The sequence below is a fragment of the Rhinatrema bivittatum genome, chromosome 9, assembly GCF_901001135.1.
Source record: "Rhinatrema bivittatum chromosome 9, aRhiBiv1.1, whole genome shotgun sequence".
Lineage (NCBI taxonomy): Eukaryota > Metazoa > Chordata > Amphibia > Gymnophiona > Rhinatrematidae > Rhinatrema > Rhinatrema bivittatum.
The window spans coordinates 164,881,459-164,908,711 of NC_042623.1; the positions used below are offsets into that span (position 1 = coordinate 164,881,459).

A 27,253-nucleotide genomic window follows, 5' to 3' on the forward strand; every position below is an offset into this window, starting at 1 on the left:
TTTACGTCTCCCTCCGGGAGGCGTAAATCCATGGATAAAGGTGGGGGGGGGTTTAGATAGGGCCAGGGGGGTGGGTTAGGTAGAGGAAGGGAGGGGAAGGTGAGGGGAGGGCGAAAGAGAGTTCCCTCCGAGGCCGCTCCGATTTCAGAGCGGCCTCGGAGGGAATGGAGGCAGGCTGCGCGGCTTGGCACGCACCGGCTGCCCAAAATCGGTAGCCTTGTGCGCGCCGATCCAGGATTTCAGAAGATACGCGTGTATCTTATAAAATCCAGCGTACTTTTGTTTGCGCCTGCTGCGCAAACAAAAGTACGTGATCGCGCAGTTTTTCAAAATCTACCCCTTAGGGAATAGCCACCTCTATTGATAGCATCAGTAGCATGGGATCTTCTTAATTGCCAGGTTCTTGTGGCCTGGTTTTGGCCTCTGTTGGAAACAGGATGCTGGGCTTGATGGACCCTTGGTCTGACCCAGCATGGCAATTTCTTATGTTCTTAAACAATCACCACTCTCTTAAAAAAATGTTTTCAATAAAATGTTTTTTCAAACTCGGTGTGGGTCACAGAAGGGTTGAACAATTAAATGATACATTTTTTGTAAATTATAATTGTAGTAATGTGGGTTTTTTGAAAAAACAATATCCAATCCAGCAGGAAGTCACTCAGGAATGGGAAGAACGGGAATGTTTGACTTAATCACACTCCTGTGTGCTGAATAAGAAACATAGACAGGTGTTTTCAGCACCTATGTGTGTTGCTTGTTCACTTAAAGATGAATTTTAAAAGCCCGACGCATGCCAAAATTAGGAGATGCGTGAATATGTTGGGCTTGCGCGCACCGAGCAGATTTTAAAAGCCGCCTGGATAAGCGCATAAATGCTACTGTGCGCACATCTTGAATCTTTTCATAAAGGGGTGGGGGATTGGGCATTTTGGAACTTTAACCAGAAGTTTGTGCGTAAACATTTACGCAATCTGGCCCGCACCAAGGTCCCCTGCCGTGTAACTTTACTTCTGCTATGCATGGCGTGTAAGTGATAAAATTAAAAATATCTAGGCAGATCAGCGGGGTTTTAAAGGTGAGGGATAACAGGGAGAAAGAAGGCTATTCAACTAGGGAGGTTTGGAAGATCTATCCCTTAACTGGGAGAACTGGGAATAAACTGGTTTTAGTGGCAATGGCGTCCCTTTTAAAATCTCCCCACTTGCGTGGTAGAAGCGGGATTTGCACGCACAGGTGTGTGCCCACTTAAAACTGAGCTCACATGTGCGTGAGGCCAGGCTATTTTATTCCACATGTGCATATATGCGCATATGTTATAAAACAGCTGTGTCCCTGTGTGTGGGCCAACAAATATGCGCTCATGTGCACCCATGCACCAGGTTAAAAGTTACTGTGTTACTGTACTTCTTTGATGCAGAACAATTAGAGGTCCATATTCAGGCACAGTCTGGATAGAAACGTTAGCTGGATAAAGTTATCCGGCTTACTTTGGAGATATATTCAATAGTGCAGCTGCACTATTGAATATAGCTGGCTATCTTGAAGCTGGCCGGCTAACTATAGCCGGCCAAATTTAGGACGGCTCTTTGGCCCTATCAGACTAAGCCGACCAACTCTGAATATCGGAGTTTGCTGGTTAACTTAGCTGGCTAACTCAACTCCTCCCAGTTATGGCCCTGGGACACCCCTAGCTTATCCAGCTAAATTATAAGTTATCTGCCAGATAGAATTTAGCTGGATATGTGCCCAAATACTAAGTTAACTAACTAACTTCTGAGTTAGCCAGCTAAATCATTTTGAACATGGACTTCCTGGTTAGCTACCTTATTCACACACTGAGTGATGGGATGAAAACATTTGTATTTTTACCTGATTCAAACACCTTTTTGATAAGAATCCCTTCAACAGCTCCACAGGTCACTGGAATTTCACTGGAGGACATAGTAACAGATCTCTTGACTGTAGCAGCCATACTTTGTATCCCTATGGGTGTGAAAAGTAGATATGTGAAGGAAGCATTGTATTGTAATATACTCAAACTTCTTCCTCTCTATTCTCACTGGAGAGGGAGTAAAATGTTTGGATCATACTTGTTTATTAATATAGGACCCTGAGGACGTTAAGGGACCCCAGATTCACAATCTGGAATTATTTGATGGATCTTTTCTGTAAGTTTTCCCCTAAGCTGTGTACCTCCTAGCAAAACAAAATCAAGCTATCTTTCCAATCATTTATATTGTACTTTTCATTTTCCCCAATCCTCTCCTCCTTCCTCCCTGTCTATCCCTTCATTTTCCCCGTATATCCATTTCCTTTTCTCTTATTAATATAAAGATGATGAATATAGACAAAGTGTGAGAACACTACTCCCATAAGATACTCTGTGAGGAAACAGCTTTGGACTGGATAAAATGGTTGCATCACTCACCATTTCCTAGAGGGAAGCGCTGGATCTCCACCTGCTCTGGCTTCTTCTGTGGTTTTGACTTTGATTGGGGCCCTGTTGGATTGTAACAGGGGACATATACAAATACTTTGCTGATGCACTAGATGCCATTTTGAGCCACCGCATCCTTTCCTGAAGATCCAAAGTAACTTAACAACGAGCCACTGATGACATGTGAAGATGAATTAATAGGATGTGAAGTAAATGGACGTAAATCACATTCCTTCCTGCTTCCCTTTTCACCCTTCCAACCCTCACTGGGCCTTACTTTGATCCAATGTCAGAGCAGGTCCAAATATAATATCAGCAATCACTTGCCCACAGCTTCCAAGGAGGAACGATTATTTTAATTGGGGTATATATGAAAAAAATGTGTTTTGTGTTGACATGCTTCCTATTTATGTCATGTATATCGTTTCATTTCCCCATGCATATTGTTTGTGTTCTCTCTGTTGTTTACATTAAAGCCAATGGGGGGAAAATGTATGCTATTTTTTACAATAATGTGGTTTTCTATCCAATTTTTATGAAACTTGAAGGCAGATAGCAGAAGTGGCAACAGCACCTCAAAGCAGCGAGAGAGGGGCAGGGCAACATGAGTTGTAGCATCAATACCCCAAGGCACTGAGAGAGAGGCAGGGCAGCATCAGCATTTGCAACAATTGAGAGAGAGACAGGGAGCAGCAACAGAGGCAACAGAGTCCCAAGGCACCAAAAGTGGGGCAGAGCAGTATCAGCAGTGGCACTAACTACTCAAGGCACCGAGAGACAGGCAGGGCAGCAGCAGCAGTGGCATGAACATCCCAAGACACCTTTTTTTTAACTTTAGGGGCCAGAGACAGAATTTAAGTTTAACTCACACCCTTAACCACTGAAGTAAAAAAGCAGAAGCTCCATGTTCTGGAGTCTATTCCTGAGACCCTGACTAGAAACTCTCCAACCCAAGCCCAAGACCCAACATCATAGGACCCCAGGCCAAGGTGTCTCCAACCCAGGACTTCAGGCCCAGAGACCCTCTGATGCAGGACCCTGACCCAGAAATCCCAAACTAGATAGCATCTGACCCAGGATCCACAGGTTAAGAGAGCCTCTGACCCAGGGGTCCTGGATTAGAGAACCATACTCACCCCACTACTCTAGCCCCTAGCTACTACCTCCCAAATTAAGTCTTCCACTCACCATCCCACTCCATCACTCTAGTTCCCACCCACAACTACAACCAATGCTGCAGCACAACTGTTAGAGAGGGCTGCAGGCAGCAGGATCACGTTACACCCATCTTACACAAACTTCACTGGCTATCAGGGCTACACAGGGCCAAATTTAAAACCCTGACCCTGATTTTCAAGACCCTGAGAGGAAATGGTCCAGGTAACCTGAAGAACAGGTTAGCCACCTATAGTCCCTCAAAGTCTCTAAGATCCTCCCTGACCACACCATCACCCAAGGGGGTTGAGTAGCCTCTGCTCTCTGGAACTCCCTTTCAGAAGAGTTATGCCTATTGCCTAATTCAGAATTATCTCCATTTTATAGAACTGGTGAAAACCTGGCTCTTCTGCCAGGCATTTAAGAGGCAAACTATACATGCCCTGCCTAGCTCGAGTCCAGTTCTCGACCAGTATTCCTTATCCACTATGCCAAACTGTGTGCACTGGAGAAAAGGTTGCTTATCTATATTCATATATATATATATATATATATATATATATATATATATATATAATTTTGTGTGTGTGTGTGTGTGTGTGTGTGTGTTTATCACTAGAATATTTATTTATGCACATTATTATAATATGTTTGACTAAAAATATGCCATCATATGTTACACCTCACTGTTTCATTTTTCTGTATTTATTTATCACATATATGTATTATTTTATGCATTTGTTCTCTCTCTGCTCTAGTCAGTCTTCACCTCAGTCCAGTGTTAATGACTTTATATATGTGCTGTGCCTACTTTAACCTAAAGTGAGACTGTAAGGCTCATCTTCTTGGTATACTACTGATCAGTTTAACTTGTTCCACAATGCCTGGAGTGAATCTCTTCAAAATGATGGTTCATAAATTGTAAATAAATAAATAAAATCAACCCCATCTGTTTCAATACCTGAATTTGAAGTGCATTTTAGTGCAGCTGGAGTTGACTGAGCAGATTCTCCTTCCACTGGAGCCTTCCTCTTTCCCTGCTGTCTCGGTTGTGTCTGAGTCTTGGGGCTCATTGGGGCTTTCTTCATCCTTCGTTGTCTACCCAAATCCAACTCTGAAGAGGAGAATGAGGAAAAGTATAGTAGATACTGTATGTCTTGGTCAGAGAAAGAGAAGGAAATTTGATGGGAGGGAGAGAAAGAGAGCAACCACAGGAAGAGTAAAGAGCAAGAAGGTGAGGGATGTGGAGAAAACTTCATTTAGTATGATATGAGAGACTGCTGACATGTTTAAAAGGTGATGAGAGAGGCTATAATAGCTAAAAGAACATATTTCAAGAAATGGAAACAAGATCTGAATGAAGAAAAAGATCTAGGCGTCATTGTTGATAACCTGTTGAAATCTTCTGCCCAGGGTGCAGCAGCAGCCAAGAAAGCAAATAGAAAGCTAGGAATGGAGAATAAAACAGAGAATATAATAATGCCTCTATATCATTCCATGGTGTGACCTCATTTTGAGTAGGGTGTGCAGTTCTGGTCACCATGTCTCAAAAAAGATATTGCAGAATTAGAAAAGGTACAGAGTAGGGCAACCAAAATGATAAAGGGGATGGAATGATTCCTCTATGAGGAAAGATTAAAGAGGTTAAGACTCTTCAGCCTTGAGAAGAGATGGCTGAGGGGAGATATGATAGAGGTATATAAAATAATGAGTGGAGTGGAATGAGTAAATGTTAATCGGTTATTTATTCTTTCAAAGAGTACAAAGACTATGGGACACACAATGAAATTATTAGGTGATACATTTAAAACTAATAACAGAAAATATTTTTTTACTCAACGAATAACTAAGCTCTGGAATTAATTGCTAGAGGATATAGTGAAAGCTATGGGGTAGATTTTCAGACGAGCGCGAACAGCCTACTTTTGTTTGCGCTCCAAGCGCAAACAAAAGTACGCTGGATTTTAGTAGATACGCGCGTATCGGCTAAAATCCTGGATCGGCGCGCGCAAGGCTATCGATTTCGTATAGCCTGCGCGCGCCGAGCCGCACTGCCTACCCCCGTTCCCTCCTAGGCCGCTCCGAAATCGGAGCGGCCTAGAAGGGAACTTTCCTTTGCCCTCCCCTCACCTTCCCCTCCCTTCCCCTACCTAACCCACCCGCCCGGCCCTGTCTAAACCCCCATCCTACCTTTGTCGGGGGATTTACGCCTCCCGGAGGGAGGCGTAAATCCCCGCGCGCCAGCGGGCCTCCTGCGCGCCGGGCGCGACCTGGGGGCGGGTACGGAGGGCGCGGCCACGCCCCCGGGCCGTAGCCACGCCCCGTACCCGCCCCCAAAACGCTGCCGACACGCCCCCGCAACGCCGCGCGCTCCGGCCCCGCCCCCCGACATGCCTCCCGACACGCCCACTCCGAAAACCCCGGGACTTACGCGAGTCCCGGGGTTCTGCGCGCGCCGGTGAGCCTATGTAAAATAGGCTCACCGGCGCGCAGGGCCCTGCTCGCGTAAATCTGCCCGGTTTTGGGCGGATTTACGCGAGCAGGGCTCTGAAAATCCGCCCCTATTAGTATAGCTGCATTTAAAAAAGGTTTGAACAAAATCCTGGAGGAAAAGCCAATAAACTACTCTTAAGGTGGAGTTGCAGAAATCCACTTCTTATCCCTGGATAAGCAGTATGGAATCTATCTATCTTTTGGGATCCTGCTGGGTATTTATGACCTAAATTGGTCACTGTTGGCAAATCTTATATAATTTTGACTCTTGCCATGTAAATCTACCACTATAACCAGATGTGGATATCAGAACTTGCACACTCTATCCCTGCAAGCTCTATTCTTTCTTTGAGAATCTTGCCCCTTTTCAGCCACCAGCTACTCCTTCTCTGACAGGCAGAGACTGGGGAACCCTTTAAGCCCTTTCAGTGGTTCACCCCCCAGAAGTTGCTGTCCTGTGCTAATGCAGGGGTTGTACCCCGGTCATGCTGGCCCTGCCCGTATGGGACAGATTGATGACTGCATAAAATGTTGATGCAGGGGTAACTGGATCATTATCTGCTACTGATGATATCCTGCTAAAGTTAGTAGGATTTTATCCAATTTACAAGCAAGATGGAGAGTCCCAAGGAAGATTAGGTGGAAAACAATGTGATGTTAGAATAACTGGTGAAAATGAAACTGTCATTTAGAAAAACAGGACCAGAGATAGGCTCACCTGGTAGAAGTCTTCCAAATCAGAGGGCATTTTATTATGAATGTTGAATGTTTAAATTTAAAAAAAATCCAACCAGCTCATGACCATAGTAGCCAGACTTCAATATTTCAGTGATGTGGAGGCTTAGATGTGTAGGGTGACTCCTAGATTGCTTGGAAGACAATGTTGGTTTGGAGACCTCCTAGAGGGAGATATTGAGAAAAATCTAGCTAAGGCTTAGAGCCAATAAGCCAAGATTTTTGTTCAATGGAGGGGTCCCACTATTGCAGAGAGTGTCACTACGATAGTGAGGGCCCTTCCCCGCAAAAAGATTGCGACTCTATGGCACATTCTTTTGACTTGCAGCCAAACACCTTGGGACAAAAGAATGCAGGGAGCAGCCTTTTAGGTGCATGTGACTGGGGTAAGGTCCAGGGATCGAGGCAAGGTCAGGTTGGTGCTATTTTGAAAAATAGTATTGACTGGTGGGGTACTAGAGGATGCCCCAGCCCCAACAAGGGACCAGATTCTTATTTTTAAGATTCAGGGGTGCAGGGGGGTCAGCAGGTTGGGGGAGATACTGGGGTGAGTATACTAAACCCCAATGAATGCTGAGGTCTACTGGGGTGGGGATCCCTGAACCCTCAATGAATTTAATGTGGAAATGTGAAGGGAGATGGGGCCATTGCCGCTAGTGACTTTTAACTTTTTTTTTCACTTTGAGGAGTCGGGGCCACCTCAAATGGCAGCCCCAGGTTGAGCTGGGGGTCAGCCCTGAACCCCGCTCAATCTTTTCTTTAGCCACAACACTTTTTCTTTTTCCCTGGGCCCTTTAAATGTAACGTGGAAGCCTTGGGACCTACATTAGGGTCCCGGGGCTCCCAACTCCCATTTACCACATTTCCAAAAGGTGTTGTTATTTTATCACAGTTGACCACTTTCTCGATCAGCCATGATAAAATATTAATGTCAAATTCTCTATTAATATAGTAACATAGTAAATGACGGCAGAAAAAGACCCAAGTGGTCCATCCAGTCTGCCCAGCAAGCTTTATTTCTTATTCTTTTAAGGGCAGTGACTACTGTTCCATGCATGTTACCCCTTATCTTCACTTCCATTCTTTAGCCACTAGGGTTCTTCAATGTTTATCTCAAGCTCTTTTGCTTTTCATTACAGTTCTCACCTTAACTACCTCTACTGGAAGGGTGCTCCATGCATCCTAAAAAGTCTCCAATGTTCTCCAGGAATGATACGGCTATCAGAGCTGTAACCATTGCTCTATTGAAGAAATCATAGTTTACCACATATCATGTGTGATATATTATCATAAACACAGAAAATTTGAATCTAATATACCAAGCATATGCTAGAGAGTAAGAAGCAAGCAAAACACTCATCATCCTGTGCAGGGATTACTAACCCCAGTTCCAGTAGAGACACAAACCAGGTGACTGCCCAGGCCTCTCACCTTAGGAGTCTCCCAAAGGTTTGCAATCATGTGAGGTATTTGCAAGGAGAAAGCTCTATTTGTATTTTAACACTCAGTTATTTGTCTAATTGATCCAAAGACCATTACAAAGATCCACAATAGGGGTAGAAGTGCCTGAGGCACATCCTACTCCTAAAACCAAAGAAAAAAAGAGGAATGAGCGCCAAAAAGGAATGCAGCACACGCGACAAAGGCAAGATGGGCACGGCAACGATGGTGGCTGTGGAGATGTTTGACGATTTTGTGCAGCAAATCACAATTAGCATGGCTTCAGTGCTGGATGAGTGCCTTATTAAAGTTGAAACCACTACGGAGGAGATAAAGGAGAGGACTGAAAGCCATATGCAGAGGATTGAGACAGAAGAACTGTGTGTCTACTCACAAGAGAACAGAATGGTACAGGTGGAGGCTCACATAACAGAGCACCAGGTCAGACATATGCACCTATTAGAGCGCTTAGATGACCAGGAAATGGAAGCTGACCAAACAACTTGTGGTTCCTGGGCGTTTCAGAATCAGTAAAAAGTACCAAGTCAAATAATTTTATAGAAAATTGGCTCTTAGAGAAACTGGAGATCAAAACACCTGGCAATAAGCTGCATTGTGAGTGGGCACACAGAATTGGGGTTTATGAAGAAAACAGCAACAGAGCACATCCCGTGATGGCCCAGTTCTTAACTGGGGTGTATGAAACAAAAATTCTAACTACATACTGGAAAACAAAAGCATTGGATTACCAAGGGCACAGGCTGTTACTGTTCCAGGACTACTCCATGCACGTGGTTGAGCAAAGGAAGAAAATGGTGCCGGTATACATGCATGCAAAGAAGGTCATTGTAATAGGGGAGGCTACCAGGGCGGGAACATGCATAATATTGCATATATCACACGAGGTACACATGCATTAGAGCACTACTGCAGCTTGATGCATCACCTAGAAAGATGGATAAACCTGAATATTGGCACTTATTAGCCAGATAAGTAACTCCTCCCCATTATGATCGCATCCTGCCCACCACTTAGCCAGATGAGCAGCTAAGCAGCTCTGAATATCGGCCTCCTGGTGTTCTAACCCAGAATATATCTGGACATGCTCAGAAAGTCAGTCAGTGAGTCAGAGAGAGAGCAAAGGTTCAGAAATGCACAGAGGAGTTGCTGTAGCAGAGTAGAAAGTAGAGAACATAGAGCTGTTGCTCCTAGGGAGGTTCATGCAATAAAACTAAGAGGAATCTCCCTTCAGTGAGGATTTTTTATGGATCAGCTTGAAGTGAGTGTGTAACTGTTTTCCTATTTGAAATAAAGACAGAAGCCACATTTAACTCCAAGCTGGGAGCTGAAGCAAAGATGAGTTTTGATAACTATAAAGGAGAGTAAGCTCGGGGGCCAGCAACTCAACACAAGGCTGGAAATTAATTCTCTGGTCCTGTGGGAGGAATGAAAGACTGGTATAACTACACTAAGGAATGTCCTCTCGAATTTGGAAGCTGCTAGTTCTACTACTCTATGCATATATCCAGAACTGTATTCATTAACTGTTTTCTATGAAATGCAGCCTGAAATTAAGCTGTCTGTGTAAATAAAGGCAGCTCAGTTGGGAACCACACCAGAAACATGATCTGGAGTTATTCCATTGTCTGATCCAGGAGTTATAAGCTGCCACAGAGAGGACTGATCATTCTTCCCAGTTAGTGATGTTCCACTACGCTACCTGACTGCCCACAAAGCAAAGAAGACCTAGCCCCACAAATATCTTGAACAGATGGATGAAAGAACAACAAAACTCTTCCCTGCCCATTGGGTAAACTCTAAGAACCAGTGTATGTAGAGATTGCACATCCCAATAACTGAAGGTGGTATGGGCCTTATAGAAATAGATTACCCATATAGGGCTGCTATAATATGCCTCCAGGCATGCCTTCCAGCATCAAGAGATCTAAATAGTCAAAAAGTGCTGAAGTATGAAAGTGAATGGTCAAAATCGGTCCCCATCCTTACACTCGGACAAGTGTTCTGACGAGCTGAAGGAATGGGTAAGAATCTAGCAGCTCATGTGAAGAAAAAGGCAATAGTCTTTGCAAAACGAGAAAAACAAGGAAAAATTAATTGGCAAAAGCAGAAATATAGTGGGAAACATAAAGAGCTCCTCCAGCGCACTGTATAACCCGCAGTTGGACGTGGGTTGTATAGGTGCTAACTAATCCCCTTATGCAATAAGGGGATTAGCGCCTCTACAACACACGTCCAATGTAGAATGAAACTAATACTGCTCATGACATGCAAATGCATGTGAATGAGGCTATTAGCTATTCACTCCCTTTGCAAAAAAAAAAAAAAATGTGCGTCTAGGATGCACATTTTAGCAATCAGAAATTAACGCCTGCCCGGAGCAGATGTTAATTACTGAGCACTACTAAAACTAGTACAGAAAAGCAGAAAAAAACTGCTTTTCTGAACTGCCTCCTACTTAATATCACTCCTTCACTTATTGCCTAGTGATCCTTTTCACTGACATTTGTCAGTGAAAGGGCCAATCCCCTTTGAGCACAGCCTTCTGAAAGTTGATTGGTCCTTTCACTGGCATGTGACAGTAAACGGACCAATCAGCAATAAGTGAAGGAGTGAATAAATTAATATTAAGTGCCTAACACTTTAATATTGATTTATTAACTCCTTCTGGTGCCCATAATCAGGTTCAGAGAATGGACACTGACTTTATCAGCATCCATTTTCCTAACCCCTGCACATGCGCTGGTTAGGAAAATGGGACGCTGATAAATTCAGCGTCCGTTTTCTTAACTGGTGGACAGCCACCAACAGAGGGCCTCTCTCCAGCTCGCGTGGTCAAGGAGGTGCTAGGGGTGCCCAGTCACCCCTAGTGCCTCCTCGACAGCGCGAGCCCTAATTTAAATATTGCATCGCTCCCCCAGGAGAGGTGACTGGGAGCACATTATGAAAGCGGGTGTTAAACACACAGCACCCACTTTCAGCGCAACTTTTTTGCATCAGCCCCATTTTGTGCACAACAAATCTATTTGGAGACTCTACCTCCAAAGAACCCTAAGCCAATCAGGGATAACCTCACCCTCCCCCAATCCTGGTAATCTGGTTACACTTATACCTCATCAATATCTTTATATTTCAGAATTCATACACCTCCAAATTTGCACTCCATTCCTGGACAAAGATGTTTCATACAACAAATCAAATCCACAACCACCTCTAGTGCACTGCACGAGAAAAACCCTCAGAATTCTACGTTATCTGTAAGCAAGTTCAGTATATGTTGTAAACAAAAAAAAAACAGTGTCCCTAAATTAATTACATTTTATTCTCTAAATCATCTTTACACACATAAACATATAATTGCAATCCATAATCTTAAAATCATTCCACATTCCCAACTAAGAACCCTAGTTTCACCAGTTGGCTTCTTTAGAAGCAACAACACACACAATTTAAAATCAACATCAGTTACATATATGCAATATATATATATATATATATACATTTTTTTAAAATTTATTCTTTATTGAAAATCTTCAACATAATACAAGAATTATTAAAGAAATGCTGGTTTCATACAATAATACCCAAAGAAAATACATTTAACTTCACAATTCAACCAACCCAAAACATATACACGAGAAAGGGGATGGGGGATATAAACAATCAAGAAATAATAATACAAAGCAAAGAGAGAAAAGGAGAGAAAAGGATATATTCTTTTAACATCCAGCAACACCTAACTTATTAGATAGATATAAACCCTCTCCCCAAACAATTGGAGTCGTTTAGATTTCATATAAAGGAGGTTAAATGCGTACATTTTTAAGGGACTAATCTGATTACACTATGGGTTTTGTATATCCTTGGATGATCAAAAAAAGAAATAAAGTCCCCTTTAAATGCTTTTTCTAATCCTCCAAGGAATCATTGGAGGAAGACGATGATGTAACAGTTAAACAGCATAAAAATTTAGTCTTCTTTGCTCAGCTTTTAGTGAATCCTCATGTTAATGTTAATTCTAATGCCGACATACCACATATTTTATTATCACAGAATCAGGGCGGCAGGAGAATTAGGCATAAAAAAGCTCAAGTAATGATATGTCAAGGAGGATCCCGCAATATTTGTCAACAGGAATATTGCTTAGTCTTCAATTCGTCATCATGAATACTATCTACTGATGAACTGAAATTGTTGAATAAGGGCCTTTCATTCATTCCAATTGCGTCATATGACCGTTTTAGACCCCGAATTAAATTATTCATATTTTTTTTTGCCATTTGAAGATTTCTAAATATTTTGCTACACAACCTGAGACTATAACTTGATCTACGTTTGTTAAGAGATTGACGTGGATAGCACCTGACCCACAAAATCTGTTCATTACTGTGTTTGAAACGTTAGTGTTGTGTGATTTGGCTGTGTTAGATCAATGAAGTCAGCATTTTCAATCTAACTTTAATAGGGCAGAGCAGTCATCTATTTAAAAACTGCAGAGCAATTCATCTATAGTTATTAAGCCTGCAGTTAAAGGGGGTGATATCGTGGTACAGAATATACAGTAATATGTTGCTGAGGCACACTGTCAGGATTTAGATTTTTACCATCCATTATCTAATGATCCCACTAAAGGTATCAAAATTGAAATATTTGCAATAATATAGAATGTGTAACGCTGTAAATTAATTGATAACAAGTTGAGTGATTTTTTATATCAGAAATATCTGGTTATATCTGTTCTATAACTGGTACCAAAGATATATAATTATATTTCTTCCTCTGATTGTATCAGGACCCTGGTTCATTTTTTGAAACTATATCCAAATACATTGACAGTTATTTGCAACCCTTTGTCACACAGTTAGAGGTTTCTTTTAAATAGGATTCAGTTAACCCAGATTGATCATGTTCACTCTAGTTGGTGGTTAGTAAAAGCAGATATTTATGACATATATTGTGCCTTCTATGAAATCTTCTATCTTTATGTATTACCTCAGTGAAGAGGTCATTTTCAAAAGCAATCACATGCGAAAAGCGACTTTTCGCGTGCGATCACTAAATGGGGGCGTAGTCGGCCCCGGAAGAGGAGGAGTCGGGGCGGCACCGGGGCCGACTCTGCAAAGACGTCACTGATGGCGAAAAGGTAAAGGCCCTTTTTGCCGCCAGTTTTGCGCCCAATAGCACCACCTTTTACGATGGCGCTATTGGGTACGAAAGCCGGCAGCGATCGCACCGCAGAGGTGCGATCGCTGATGGCTTTTTCAGGCCTGCTCCCCACTTCGCCACCCTGCCCCCCGTTATCACCATATTTTCTAAGTCTGCGACCTTAGAAAATCCAGGCCTTTATGTTATACTGCAAAATAGTACATTTCAGCTTCTACCACCAGATAACAGCAAGGGCCATAAAGTATATTGTAACAGGACAAGGGAAACTGGGCCTAACATTACAATTAAAGGACACATTTTCAAAAGCATTTATGTACATAAAACTCATTTTTATATGTGTAAATGAGCTTTTGAAAATGCATCCAGGATTTATACAGGAAAAAATATGCTCTATGAGATTCCAAACATACTTTTATGAGTACAGCAAAGAGTTGGGGGCAAGGAAATCATTTACATGTGTACTTTCAATTTCAAAAGTATGCACATAAATTTATACATGCACATTTACACCTGCTCCCTATCAGATGTAAACATGTGCTTACATGCCATGGTAAGGTACACATAAGTCCCCTGAATTTTCAAAGCATACTTAAACACATAGATCTGCTCTGAAAATTCAGGGGACTGAACATATCTTACCACAGCATGCGGACTTCAGCTCTAGGCTGACCTCAAACTAAAATGAAAGATTTTTTAGTGCAATACAAAGATGTGCATGTGCTTTGATGGATGAGAAATATTCGTCTGAAAATAAAGTAAAGGTCTGCAGAGATTTTGAGAGCCGCTTTAAAAAAAATGCCATTACATTTATGAGGTCAATAATCAGGGAGCTGGTGAGCAACTGAGTTATCTGGGTAAAGTTATATGCATAACTTTTCCTGGATATTTAGCAGGACATCCAAAAGGTGGGAAAGAAGGGAGAAGTGTTGATTGTTGGAGATTTTAATCTACCAGATATAGACTGTAGTATCCCTCCTGCAGAATTTAATTGAAGTAAAGGGATAGTGGATGCTCTGCAAGGGGCTCTGTTCAAACAAATGGTAATGGAAATCACGAGGGAGGGAGTTATACTTGACCTAGTGCTCACTAACAGAGATAATGTCTCTAATGTCTGTATGGATGCTAGGGATGTGAATCGTTTTTTGACGATTTAAAATATCGTCCGATATATTTTAAATCATCAAAAATCGTTAGAGCCACGATACAATACCAATTCCCCCGATTTATCGTCAAAAAATCGTAAATCGGGGGAAGGGGGAGGGGAAGGGGGAGGGCGGGAAAACCGGCACACTAAAACACCCTAAAACCCACCCCGACCCTTTTGCAAAATGGCGGCGCAAAATGGCACCGGCCGAAGACAACACGATTCGATTGCAGGAGGTCGTTCCGGACCCCCGCTGGACCCCCAGGTAATTTAAGGCATTTTGGGGGGGTTCGGGAGGGTGGGGGATTTATTTTAAAGGGTCGGGGTGGGTTTTAGGGTGTTTTAGTGTGCCGGTTCACGATTTTAATGATTTTCACGATATTTTAAAAACCCAAACGGCGACAATACGATTCCCTCCCCCTCCCAGCCGAAATCGATCGTTAAGACGATCGATGACACGATTCACATCTCTAATGGATGCCCACCTCAGCTCCATTGATCATGAAACAGTAAGGGCTGGATTTTCAAAGGATTTACGCACGTAACCGGGCTCACACGCGCCGGGCCTATTTCAAAAGGCCCGGCGATGCATGTAAAGCCCCGGGACGGGTGTAAGTCCAGGGGCTTTACTAAAGGGGCGGGAAGGGGCCAGGGCAGGGTCAGAGGCTCCCGGCACAGCAGCCATTTGCCGCTGGGTGGGGGATCACGCGCAGGTAGTCGGCCGGCACATGCAACTTCAGCCCCAGGGCTGAAGTAAGTTCTAAAACAAGAAAAGAAAAAAAGGAAAAGGTAGGGGGGAAAGGGCGGGGGATGTAGGGGAAGGGAAGGTGGGGTGGGGGGTAGGGAACGGGGGAAAGCAGCGCGACTCGGCGTGGACTTGGTGCGCAAGGTGTACAATCTATCCAGAGCAATTGTACACTGGAATCTTCAATACTGCCTAATCTAAGGAGAGCAGGGCAACAATTTCCAGGCTTCAGTAGGATGGAAATTACAATAAAAGACATTCTCTGCTGCTTCTGATGTCCTAAAACCCTGTGGTATTTTGCATGTGTGTATGGTGGGGAAGAGATGTATTCAGGTAAGATAGTTGTTGGACTTTATATTAGACATGGGCTGAGCTCTCCTATTTCCTTTATCTCTGGATTTTCCCTAAATTTCCCCTGAGAGTTTGGTTGGATTTACTACACCTTCTGATCCATAATGAAAGATTGCCATTAGCTCCTACCTTTGGGGAAGCTGCTCTGAACGGAGTTCAGCCTGGAGTATCGTTCCAGATTATAATCCTTAAAGAGGATCCTCCAGAATTCTTGGATGGAAGATAGGTCTCTGCTCAAGAGCCAGGTCAGCAGGGCATGAAAGGCCTTATGGCAACCGTTTTGCTCACTCAAACTTAGGGTCTCCTGCAAGAGGATCAGAGACTTCAGGTTAACATCAAAATTTAGGGCCACTTTCTGCTTTTAGTTTCTCAAGATAGTAAATTTCTTCCTAACCAAACTTCCATATTATACCCACAGATCTCAGCTGAACACAGTTTTACCCATTTGGTCCAATCTTAATGGGGAGAAGGTTGCTGCACAATTATCTGCAATATTGGAAGTGTTTCAGGTAAAGTCTGTGTATACCTTTTCTGCACAGACTTAATCCTGAATTTTCAAAACCACCTTATGCATATAAATTCACTTTGAAAATTCCCAGGTAAGTGGCCTAGTACATACACATAATTTTCACAAAGTTACACCTGCTCTATGAAGGGCATAATTCTTCCAGCTTATCCGGCTAAGTGGCACTGAATAATGGACCCTTAATCTCTTCTGGGGGGTTTTTTCGCAACTTTCTCAACCTAAGTATTCTGATCTAATCAGTGACTTTCACGCTGCTACATATTCTGAGTGCTGGTTTTCACCAGAGTAGACACCTTTAGGTCTCTACTATCTAAACTAGCCTTAGCTTAACCTCTTAAGTTACAATTTAGGAATAAAGAGAATTTGAAGACCATCCCTGTGGGTAACTCCACAGAGGCTTGTCTGGATAGGTCAACAGAGCATTAAAAAAGCAAGATATGCACAAGGAGAGGTGTGGTTTTTGGTTTGGCATTTAGTAGCAGGAGTCCCCCATTAGTTTGGCCCTACAGCCTGATCCAGGGGAAGTGTTGCTTTGGTTTTGGTTTTGAGAGCTCTGTTGAAAGGAAGATGTAAGTAGCAGTGATCCCCTATTTGGTTCCTTAGACTGATCCAGGGGAAGAAACTCTGCCCTGGCCAGTACCCCCTCATTCCTGGAAGGGATTGTCTTGGGAGAAGTAAAGAGGAATTTTTGAGAGCTGTATGTTTTTATGAGTGCTTTTTTTTGGGGGGGGAGGGGGGAATCCTGCTCCTGCTTGAGTCAGATTGTCACCTCTGCCTTGAGAGGTCAGGATAAAGTGCTGTGATTCCTTCCACCCAGCTAAGGAGGGACAGCAGTGATCTGATAGAGAAGAAGAGAAGTATTTGGCAGAGTTTGATTCTGTTTTGCAAAGACTTTGTACCACCAGTTCCTTCCCACAGAGACAGAAGAGAGATTTTTGGATTTTGAACATCTTTTGGGACTTTCTACCACTATAAGTCCAGTTTTTATCATCACAGAAAGAGATAAGGAGATCCCAGCTCCACTAGGAATCCTCGCACTACCACTCAGGAGAGTTGGGTTTTCACCTAGTGCTTTCCATCCAAAGGAACACCAACTCAGCTAATAGAATGAGATAAGAGGCACTTTTGGACTGTGCAAAGGCAGATTGTCTATGCTGTGGTATACATGAGGACCATAGTATCTAATGAGCACTTTTATTGTGTGAAGGCTTTTGATTTGGGGTAATCCATGATTAGTTTTACAATTATGCTGAGCTCACAGATTATTTTTGGCTTTCTTTTTCATTGAAACTTTATAAATCTTTTAGCAGCTACTGGGGAAAAGATTTCACAAGCAACTTGCACATTTCCTGAGGCTAATGGCACTCTGAGTCATCCACCGGATATACAGTATCATATGTATGTAATCATCCTTACAAAGAGAAAAAGTCTATCTCACCCTGTTCAACCACAATTTCTGAACCTTTACATTAGAAATTATTACTTAAATGATTTAATAAATAGATTAATAATAATACACATTTAATAAATAGATTAAAAATACAAATTTTTTAAAGCATTTTTGGAAGTGAATGAAAAGTCCTGCTTGCTTACTTCTATATATATGTCTTATTTTGTATTTCATGACCATTTCTACATATTCTACCCTTCCAAACAAGGATGATGGAGCATCTGACTGAGAACAAAACAGAAAAGCACTAAAGATTTCTAAGAGGCTTTTACAGAAATTAGGAGGTTGAACTGAGGTTAGCAGTGTGTGTGAATCTGAATTAGCTTTGTCACCTGTGCAGTCTTGACACTGATCAGTCCTTCAAGACACCTATAGCCCTATAACTTAAAATAGAACTGCCAGAATACATTATGATTCACAGGGCCATTGTGGGCAGCAGTATCACTCTGATGAGGTCACTGCAGAGCCTGATCCTGCAGTGGGAGACAGATGGACACCCCGGGGCCTGCTGTGATCTGTGTTGGTATAAATTGAGAGGAGTATATTAATCAAATTATCCTGGGTCTACCACAGGTATTAACACTGACAAGTATTACAAAAAATATACCCGTGTATTTCACTAAATTTTATCTTCAATTTTTATTTCACAAACCTTTAAAACATAACACATACCTAATTATATCATCCAAACACACCACATTCACTCACACATCAATACACTATTAAAAAACTAACAATACAAACTTATTGCACTTTATCAATACTATTGCCACATTCCCTAGTATACAATATACACATACTTTGCTTCTGTTAATTACCCCAATTTTCCACCATCAATATTTAACACAGAATTCCTCAATACAAACTTATTGCACTTTAACAATACTATTGCAACATTCCCTAATATACAATTCGTTTATAATACGTAGTTAACATTGCAATTTCTTTAATATTGTCCCATCAATATTGCAATTTCTTTAATGTTATCCCGCAATTTCTTTAGTGTTATCCCGCAATTTCTTTAATGTTATCCCGACAGGAAGCTCCTGTTTCTCCCAACTGGTTTCTTCAGGGGATTTTGTTCATATAGTAATTTGCAATGATAAATCTCAACTCGATTGCCCAAATCACAGCACTACCGGAAACCTTAAAACAAAAAACATGTACTAAATGAATACCTATTACAGCAATGCCATTCCTTCTAATAAATATTTTTTAAAATATGATAAATATTTTGAGAAATTGTTAGAAAAATATTAGAAAAATATTTGAAAAATATTATATTTCCCTAGTCATCGTTATCAACAAGACTGCACTTACCCAAGCTGCTATAGCTCCCATTTAAACCGCTACATATCACTTCAAGAACTGCTTTACCATTGTGTATTTCATCAGAAACTGCTTTTCATCTCTACAAATTCAAAAATACAATCAATATATACAAACTGCACAATATCATCACATAACCAACTCTCCATTTTTTAGCCATTATACCAACCTGGAATTTATATCACTATATCATTCCCTTATATTCTCATACAAGTATTTCATTGTCCATGCCGACCATTATTCCATCATGTTGTCCTCTGTAACAAATAAACCACCTTTAATCTATTCTGTCCAAAATACTACCATAAGGTTTTCTTCTATCCAAAACCAAAAATCACTTACTTTGTTACATTTAAACCTCCTTACTTCCATCCACGGGTGAAACTTATTATTTACCAAAATTTTTCAATTGTAAAACGGCACAGGTAATCTACATGATCACTTGCCCCTGTGGGTTATTTTACGTCGGTCAGACGAAGAGAGTTATTAAAATTAGAATATTGGAACACATTAGCAATATTAGGATCAAAAAAGACAAAGCCCCATTAGTTTCTCATTGGCTTAAGAAGGGACACAAGGTAGAAGAGTTGAGGTTCTGCGTGCTTTACCAACTAACGCTGCAACGTGGGGGCAATGTTTCTAGAGTCTTAACCCAAAAGGAACAACGTTTTATTTATAAGTGGGGTACTGTGGAACCAGGAGGTCTCAATCAAGAGATAGAGTGGAGCATTTTTTTATGATTCCCTTTTATTTCTGATCTTGGCGTCTCGGTTGCTAGGCAACAATTTGGAACTATCATGTCGCGATATTTTAGGGTATTGTAGAGGCGCGGGAAAACTTGAAAAGGAACAGGTAACAGGAAGTTGGTAATGCGCAGCCGTGGCGTTTTCCTGCAAAGGAGAGACGCCCTGTAATATGGTGGTTTTGGAAGTAAGGAGGTTTAAATGTAACAAAGTAAGTGATTTTTGGTTTTGGATAGAAGAAAACCTTATGGTAGTATTTTGGACAGAATAGATTAAAGGTGGTTTATTTGTTACAGAGGACAACATGATGGAATAATGGTCGGCATGGACAATGAAATACTTGTATGAGAATATAAGGGAATGATATAGTGATATAAATTCCAGGTTGGTATAATGGCTAAAAAATGGAGAGTTGGTTATGTGATGATATTGTGCAGTTTGTATATATTGATTGTATTTTTGAATTTGTAGAGATGAAAAGCAGTTTCTGATGAAATACACAATGGTAAAGCAGTTCTTGAAGTGATATGTAGCGGTTTAAATGGGAGCTATAGCAGCTTGGGTAAGTGCAGTCTTGTTGATAATGATGACTAGGGAAATATAATATTTTTCAAATATTTTTCTAATATTTTTCTAACAATTTCTCAAAATATTTATCATATTTTAAAAAATATTTATTAGAAGGAATGGCATTGCTGTAATAGGTATTCATTTAGTACATGTTTTTTGTTTTAAGGTTTCCGGTAGTGCTGTGATTTGGGCAATCGAGTTGAGATTTATCATTGCAAATTACTATATGAACAAAATCCCCTGAAGAAACCAGTTGGGAGAAACAGGAGCTTCCTGTCGGGATAACATTAAAGAAATTGCGGGATAACACTAAAGAAATTGCGGGATAACATTAAAGAAATTGCAATATTGATGGGACAATATTAAAGAAATTGCAATGTTAACTACGTATTATAAACGAATTGTATATTAGGGAATGTTTGCAATAGTATTGTTAAAGTGCAATAAGTTTGTATTGAGGAATTCTGTGTTAAATATTGATGGTGGAAAATTGGGGTAATTAACAGAAGCAAAGTATGTGTATATTGTATACTAGGGAATGTGGCAATAGTATTGATAAAGTGCAATAAGTTTGTATTGTTAGTTTTTTAATAGTGTATTGATGTGTGAGTGAATGTGGTGTGTTTGGATGATATAATTAGGTATGTGTTATGTTTTAAAGGTTTGTGAAATAAAAATTGAAGATAAAATTTAGTGAAATACACGGGTATATTTTTTGTAATAAATTGAGAGGAGACAGAAAATTTGAAGAGAAAAGGCCCTGAGAACTACAGCATGCCTCTGTATTTCAGGAGGACCATTAAGAGGGAGTTATATCAGAAAATACAAATTTTGTTTGTTTGGCATATACTTTGGAGAGAGTCACACTTTCTGGTAATTGCGGGTGTGAAGCAAGAAGTCTATAGTAGTCTGAGGGGGTCTCAATGGTGAGAGCCCTATCCAGCCATGGATACTTGTACACACTCCTAGCCTCTGGGCCTGGGTCCACTACACATTCTGCTTGACCCACTTTTCCTATTAAATCTTCCCCAAAAGACTGAACCTTGATTCACTCAGGTAACAGACACTTTCATATTTTATGTGCTCCATCCAGGTGGGATTATACTTTTACATGCACTGAGCTCTGGGCTATTTTGTAACAGTCATTTACAGTATAAATGGCTTTGAAAATCAGGCCTTTAATGCACATAGATGACAAAAATGTGTATACTAAAAGTATAATTTATGTTTTGTTGTGAATAAACCACCATAGGATAGATAAGGAAAGCCTGAGATTGTATGATAGGTATAATTTGAATGGCAAACTATTTCTGCTTCACATATTATACAGTGTACAACTGAATGAATTCCAAGAAACTTTGGAACATATTAATGACGTGTTAGAAATCACAGTGAGACTGAGATTCATGGAAGATTTGAAAGACTGCAAAATTACTGTGTAGCTTGCCTGATACATATGATGCTGTAATAAATGCATTAGAATTCAGACTAGAAGGTGAATTAACCTTGGACTACGTGAAAGGGAAACTCAGAAATGTATTTGTTCACAGAAACGAGGGACCACAGGAGACAAAGAAATTAACCATGAGGCAGCTCTGCATTGGGGAAGGAGAGACAAATGGTTTTCAAACTGTTTTATCTAGAAGGGGAACATCTGATAGGTGAACACAGCACCAAAGAGCACAAATTACTCACATGGTATTAGGCAGGCAGGCCTTGCTGGTGTCAGGGAGCATATACCTCCTGGCCACTCCATAAGCCATTTCAGACTGATTTTAGGTGGTATGAATCCCTGCATGGTAAGCTAACTGAAATACTGCATGGGAAGAACAAGGTATATACCTTGACCATGGGCAGAGAGAGTCCAGGTCCAAGCACTGAATGGATCAAGCAGAAAGCAACAGAGTCTGACAGAAGATCCAGAGTAAGGGCAGGTGGCAGGCAAGTGAGATCCAACACAGTCCTGGGTTGAAGCAGGCAGCAAGCAGGTATAATCCAGAACAGTCCAAGGTTGAGACAGGCAGCATCCAGAACCAGGCACATAGTGAGCAAGGCAGGGGCCAGGAACAGGCCAATGGAACCTGTTGCCAAGGCAAGGAGTCCAGGTCCAGGCATGCTATATGATCTGGAGCATGTGACATCATCATTGGGATGACTACCTACCTTTCCCATCAAAGAACACTTAATTGTGTGCACAGATAAGCACACACACCTATGCATCCCTCCACTGGGTCTTGGTTACACGCATGTCAGAGCACTCCATGGTGGCTCTCTGCCACATGTTAAGCATCCAATGCCAGGGTGTCTGGGAAGGTGGCTGAATTCTAACAAACAAAAGGGGTAAAGCTGATGGATGGTCACAAAATAAGAGATGAGGAAATGTGGGGCATTTGAAAAGGAACTGCCTGAAACATGAGAGCCATTGGCTATTAGCTGAATTAACAGCAGCAGTTGAATGTGCAAATAGCCAAGGAAACCTTGAATTGCTCTGTAAGTACACTTTTAAACTCCCAGGGAGCAGTAATGTAACTGAATGGCATATTGATTAAGGACCATCAAGCCATATGATAACTAATAAAGATCTTTTGGCAAAAATTGACCCAGTATGAAAGATAAAGTGTATTTAGCAGATGGGAAATGTATTTCTGTGATGGAGAAAGGAGGACAGCTTAAATGTGCTACCAATGCTGGACAGAGGCACAGAATCCTTATGAAAGAGATGCTGTATGTGCTAGTTCAGGAAAGAGGGTGGGGATTTCTATCAGTGAAATGGCTGAAAAGCAATGTGTTCACCACGCTCTTCAGCAAAAATGCATGCATAATAAAAAAGGGGCAAGCACAGTGGCATATGGGGTTGCAGCTGACAGTCTGTGCAGAATCATCTGCATAGTTGAGGAAGCTAAAGCAATTACCTAACCCCCACACAAGAACTCCATATACATATGGTATAAGCATCTGGGATAGCATTAGCTTTCTTTAGTCGACCTGGCTAATAATGTTTTATGGGCTTTTCCTCTAGGAACTTGCCCAAACTTCTTTTATATTTGGTTATGCTGGTTGCCTTGACCATATCCTTTGGCAACAGATTCCACAGTTTGAATGTACCCTGAGTAATAAAAGTACTTTCTACAATTTATTTTAAATCTACTGGTTGTTAGTTTCATGGAGTGTGCCCATGTTATGGTATTATTTGAAAAGGTACATAACCATCTTTCTACCCCATTCCTGATTTTAGAAACTTATAGAAACATAGAAACATAGAAATGATGGCAGAAAAAGACCAAACGGCCCATCCAGTCTGTCCACCAAGCTCCCACACTTATTTTCCCATACTTATCTGTTCACCAACCACCAAGTTCAGGGCCCTTGTTGGTAACTGTTTGATTCGAATTTCCTGCCACCCCCTGCCGTTGATGCAGAGAATAATGTAATGCCCCCTTGACTGCTTACCTCACAGGGTGTTCCTGGGTCCGAGACCAACCTGGAAGTGCAAACAGGGACATGGATGCACTGTCCCAGTGGACCCACAGGAGTGACACTACCCAGGGGGACTGATATAGTTTATCAGAGACTGGAGTGGCAGCAATGTATAACCAGGTATGGAATGGTAGTGAAGGTGATACTGAGAACTGATGTTGCGCTGCATACAGCTTGGGGATGCTCCCTCACAGCATTCCCCTGCCTGCTGTGATGTTGTGTCTCTGGTCTCCACTAACATGCCACGATTGACTTTGCAGGACATTCGACAAGCACAACAGACTGATCCCTTAATTGATGATGTGCTAGGGATCAAGGAGAGAAATCTAGAGGCACAAGCAGCCCATCAGAGCCAACCAGAAACTCGGTTGCTAATCAGAGAGTGAGATCATCTATTTGTGCAGAATCAGGTACTGTACAGAGAAAATAAAGATACCAATTTGGGTCATCCCAAACAACTGTGCTAACCACAAAAATTACAGAACTGTGTTAGTCCCTCCATAATGATATGGGGCATATGGGGGCAGAGAGGGTACTACAACTGGTGAGGGACAGATTTTATTGGCCTAAACAAGTACAAGACATTGAAAAACATTGTAGCAATGTACTAGTTGTATAAAAAGAAAGAACTTATCGCACAGAGCAGCAGAAATTGTAAACATTACTAGTCAAGGTCCTATGGACTTGGTGTGTATAGACTTCTTGAATTTAGAAATGGACTCCCAGCATAAAGAGAACATTTTGGTTGTGACAGAACATTTCAACAGGTTGCACAAGCATACCCCACCAAGGACCAGAAAGCAGAGAATGTTGCCCGAATATTATGGGAGAAGTTATTTTTCAACTATGGACTCCCAGCCCAGATACACTCTGACAGGGGAGGGAGTTTGAAAGCAGACTCATTAAAGAGGTGTTGCAGGTGACTGGGTTTAGGAAGTCACCCACCTTTCCCTATCACCCCAGGGAGACCCCCAGCAAGAGTTTTAACAGGACACTTCTAAACATGTTGGGGACATTGAAGCCAGCTCAAAAGAGGAACTGGAGCCAGTATGTGAACTATTTGGTGCATGCTTGCAACTGCACATATAATGATGCTTCAAGGTTTTCACTCTATTTTCTGTTGTTTGGGTGAGAGGCCTGGTTGCCAAGTGATCTATATCTTGGGCTTTCATTATGGGTTATTACCTCAGACATTTCAAAGCTATGTGAAGAAGCTAAAAGAAAGTTGGGGACAGCCTGTAGCTTGTCTGCAAAGTCTGCCTACAATCTGATGCAGAGAAACAAGCATCATTATAACCTGAAGGTGAGACAGAAAAAAACTGAACAACCTTCCTGTTTACCGGGTAAGGCCAGAATGGGGTGAAGGATCAGTAAAAACGGTACTCAGAAACCATCTCCTGCCCATTGGACAGTTGGTATTTCCCCTAGAGGAACCCCAAGCTATAGCTGAACCCCCCTTCACCCTGACCAAGAAGAAGGGAAACAGTAAGACTGCCCGGGTCCACACCCTCCTAAGGCAACTGGTCTGTCTTGTTTTAATATATGCCTTCTGGCTTTGACAGACCACCTTCTGGTCTGTTTTGTGGGACCTACATATTTTTTGGGACACTGGATTGCATCACAACAAGAAAATATAGAAAAGCAATAGTTCTACAATTATACTAATAGTGTGTATGAGGACCATAATATCTGACTGTTACTTTTTTTTATATGTTATTAATACTATGCATTGCTTTGATATATTAGATACACTATAATAATAATAATAATGGAAAGGTTTTGATTTGTGGCAATCCATGATTATTATTACAACACGTAAAGAATTTACACTTGTTTTTCTGCTCACCTTAAACATTTCATCTGTGACAACATCATGATCTGCAAGTCCATGCAACAGTGGGAAAACATCATCTACTGCCATAGAAATCTCCGTACGGTGCAATTTTAGCAGCTGACGCAGGTCTCCATCAACAAAAAATCTGTCAGACCTGGACATCCTGCAAGAAATCAATGTTTATGTGTATGAGAAGATGAAAGCCTTTCATTCTTGAATACCCTACCAGTATCAACACAAAATGTTCCTTCCATGTCCCTCAGTGTAAGCCTCTTACATTACAACATTTCTTACAGCTGGGGCTCTTTCATTATCTCCTCTGGAAAACAGATTCATTCCATCCAACAGGCAGCATTTTTACATCATCTTCCACAATCAATACTCCTATTTAATGCCTTATAACCATGTCCTGTGTCATTTTTTAAAGAGATTGATACTAGGAGAGTATGAGAGAGAAGAATTTGTATACTCCTGCATCAATACTCTTATACCATTCCCTCTAGGACTTCTTGCTGGGAGAGGCCAGAACTGGTGGTGGAAGGGCTTCCTTGCAGTCAGTGCTTTTGTATCATTCAGTATATCACTGAGGCTAGGACCAGAAGAGTTGCTAGCTCTCTCTTCTCACATCTTACACAACACACAGCTTTCACCTGTTCTTTTTCATGATGCTCTGCTCACCTGTAACTGGATAGGCAGGATCCGTTTCATTGAGGACGTGCAATCACTGGGAAGTCTCTCTGGTTTTCTGCAGGCTATTATACAGACACTGAAAATGACAATCTGAGCCCAGTACTCACTGGCTTCTTGACAGTAAGTGAACTGCAGACTGGATTCCAGGTCTTATTGACACTTCTTTACTCATGCCAGTTTTAATGTTACACAGGGAGAGAGAACCTCCCATAAAACACCCTTATCAAACAGCCAGTCAGGATGCAAGGATCAGCTTCCCTATCTCTTAAGTTAATATATATTCAAGCATAACCTTGCTATTTTTGACTGGAGCTCTAAATATGATTAAACTAATTAAATTAAGCATAACAATGTATCTGTAACCCAGAAATACTCATTTTAACTGCTTTACCAACTAACTATGGTTTGGATTAGATGTCTTGAAAACGAAATCAGTGGCCAGAAGTTGAATTAAAGATACTTGTATGTTTCATGTAAATGCCAACTAGGTAATTTGAGTGTTAAAGAAATGATTTCCGGACCCTTAAAGATTCACTACCATCAAATGCAGCATTACTGAACATTTTCTATTAAACTGAAAGTCACTATCTACCAATCACTACAATGTTTTACTTCTTGTTAAACTTTTTATCTTTCCTCTAACTCTAATCCCAGTTAGAATGACCCCCGTTTTATTGTAACTTTTTCTTCCATGCACTTGTTTTACTTTTAATGTATACTCTTATGTTATTAGTTATTTACGTTATAATGTATTTCTCACCCCTTGTTTTATGTAAACCGACATGATACGAACTCCGTGAATGCCGGTATAGAAAAATACAAATAAATAAATAAAAATAAAAATGATGCACTTTTGGCAAACAAGATCTTAAAGCATCCTAATAACCATTCCATATTCTTTTTCTTTATGATTTTTATAACACTATCGATGATCACAGCATTGCATGAGA

General features: G+C 41.3%; 1 protein-coding gene across 1 annotated transcript in view; it reads right to left on the reverse strand.

Annotated features, from left to right (window-relative positions):
- Positions 1–25,775, reverse strand: part of AIRE (autoimmune regulator) — a 114,502-nt gene extending 88,727 nt beyond the window's left edge. Inside the window, exons 1-5 of the mRNA XM_029617321.1 lie at positions 25,626–25,775; positions 15,814–15,988; positions 4,554–4,706; positions 2,429–2,500; positions 1,870–1,983 (exon numbers count right to left, since the gene is read on the reverse strand). Coding sequence (XP_029473181.1) covers positions 1,870–1,983; positions 2,429–2,500; positions 4,554–4,706; positions 15,814–15,988; positions 25,626–25,775 — 664 coding nt within the window. The remainder of the gene's footprint in view (positions 1–1,869; positions 1,984–2,428; positions 2,501–4,553; positions 4,707–15,813; positions 15,989–25,625) is intronic.
- Between the last annotated feature and the right edge of the window lie 1,478 nt (positions 25,776–27,253).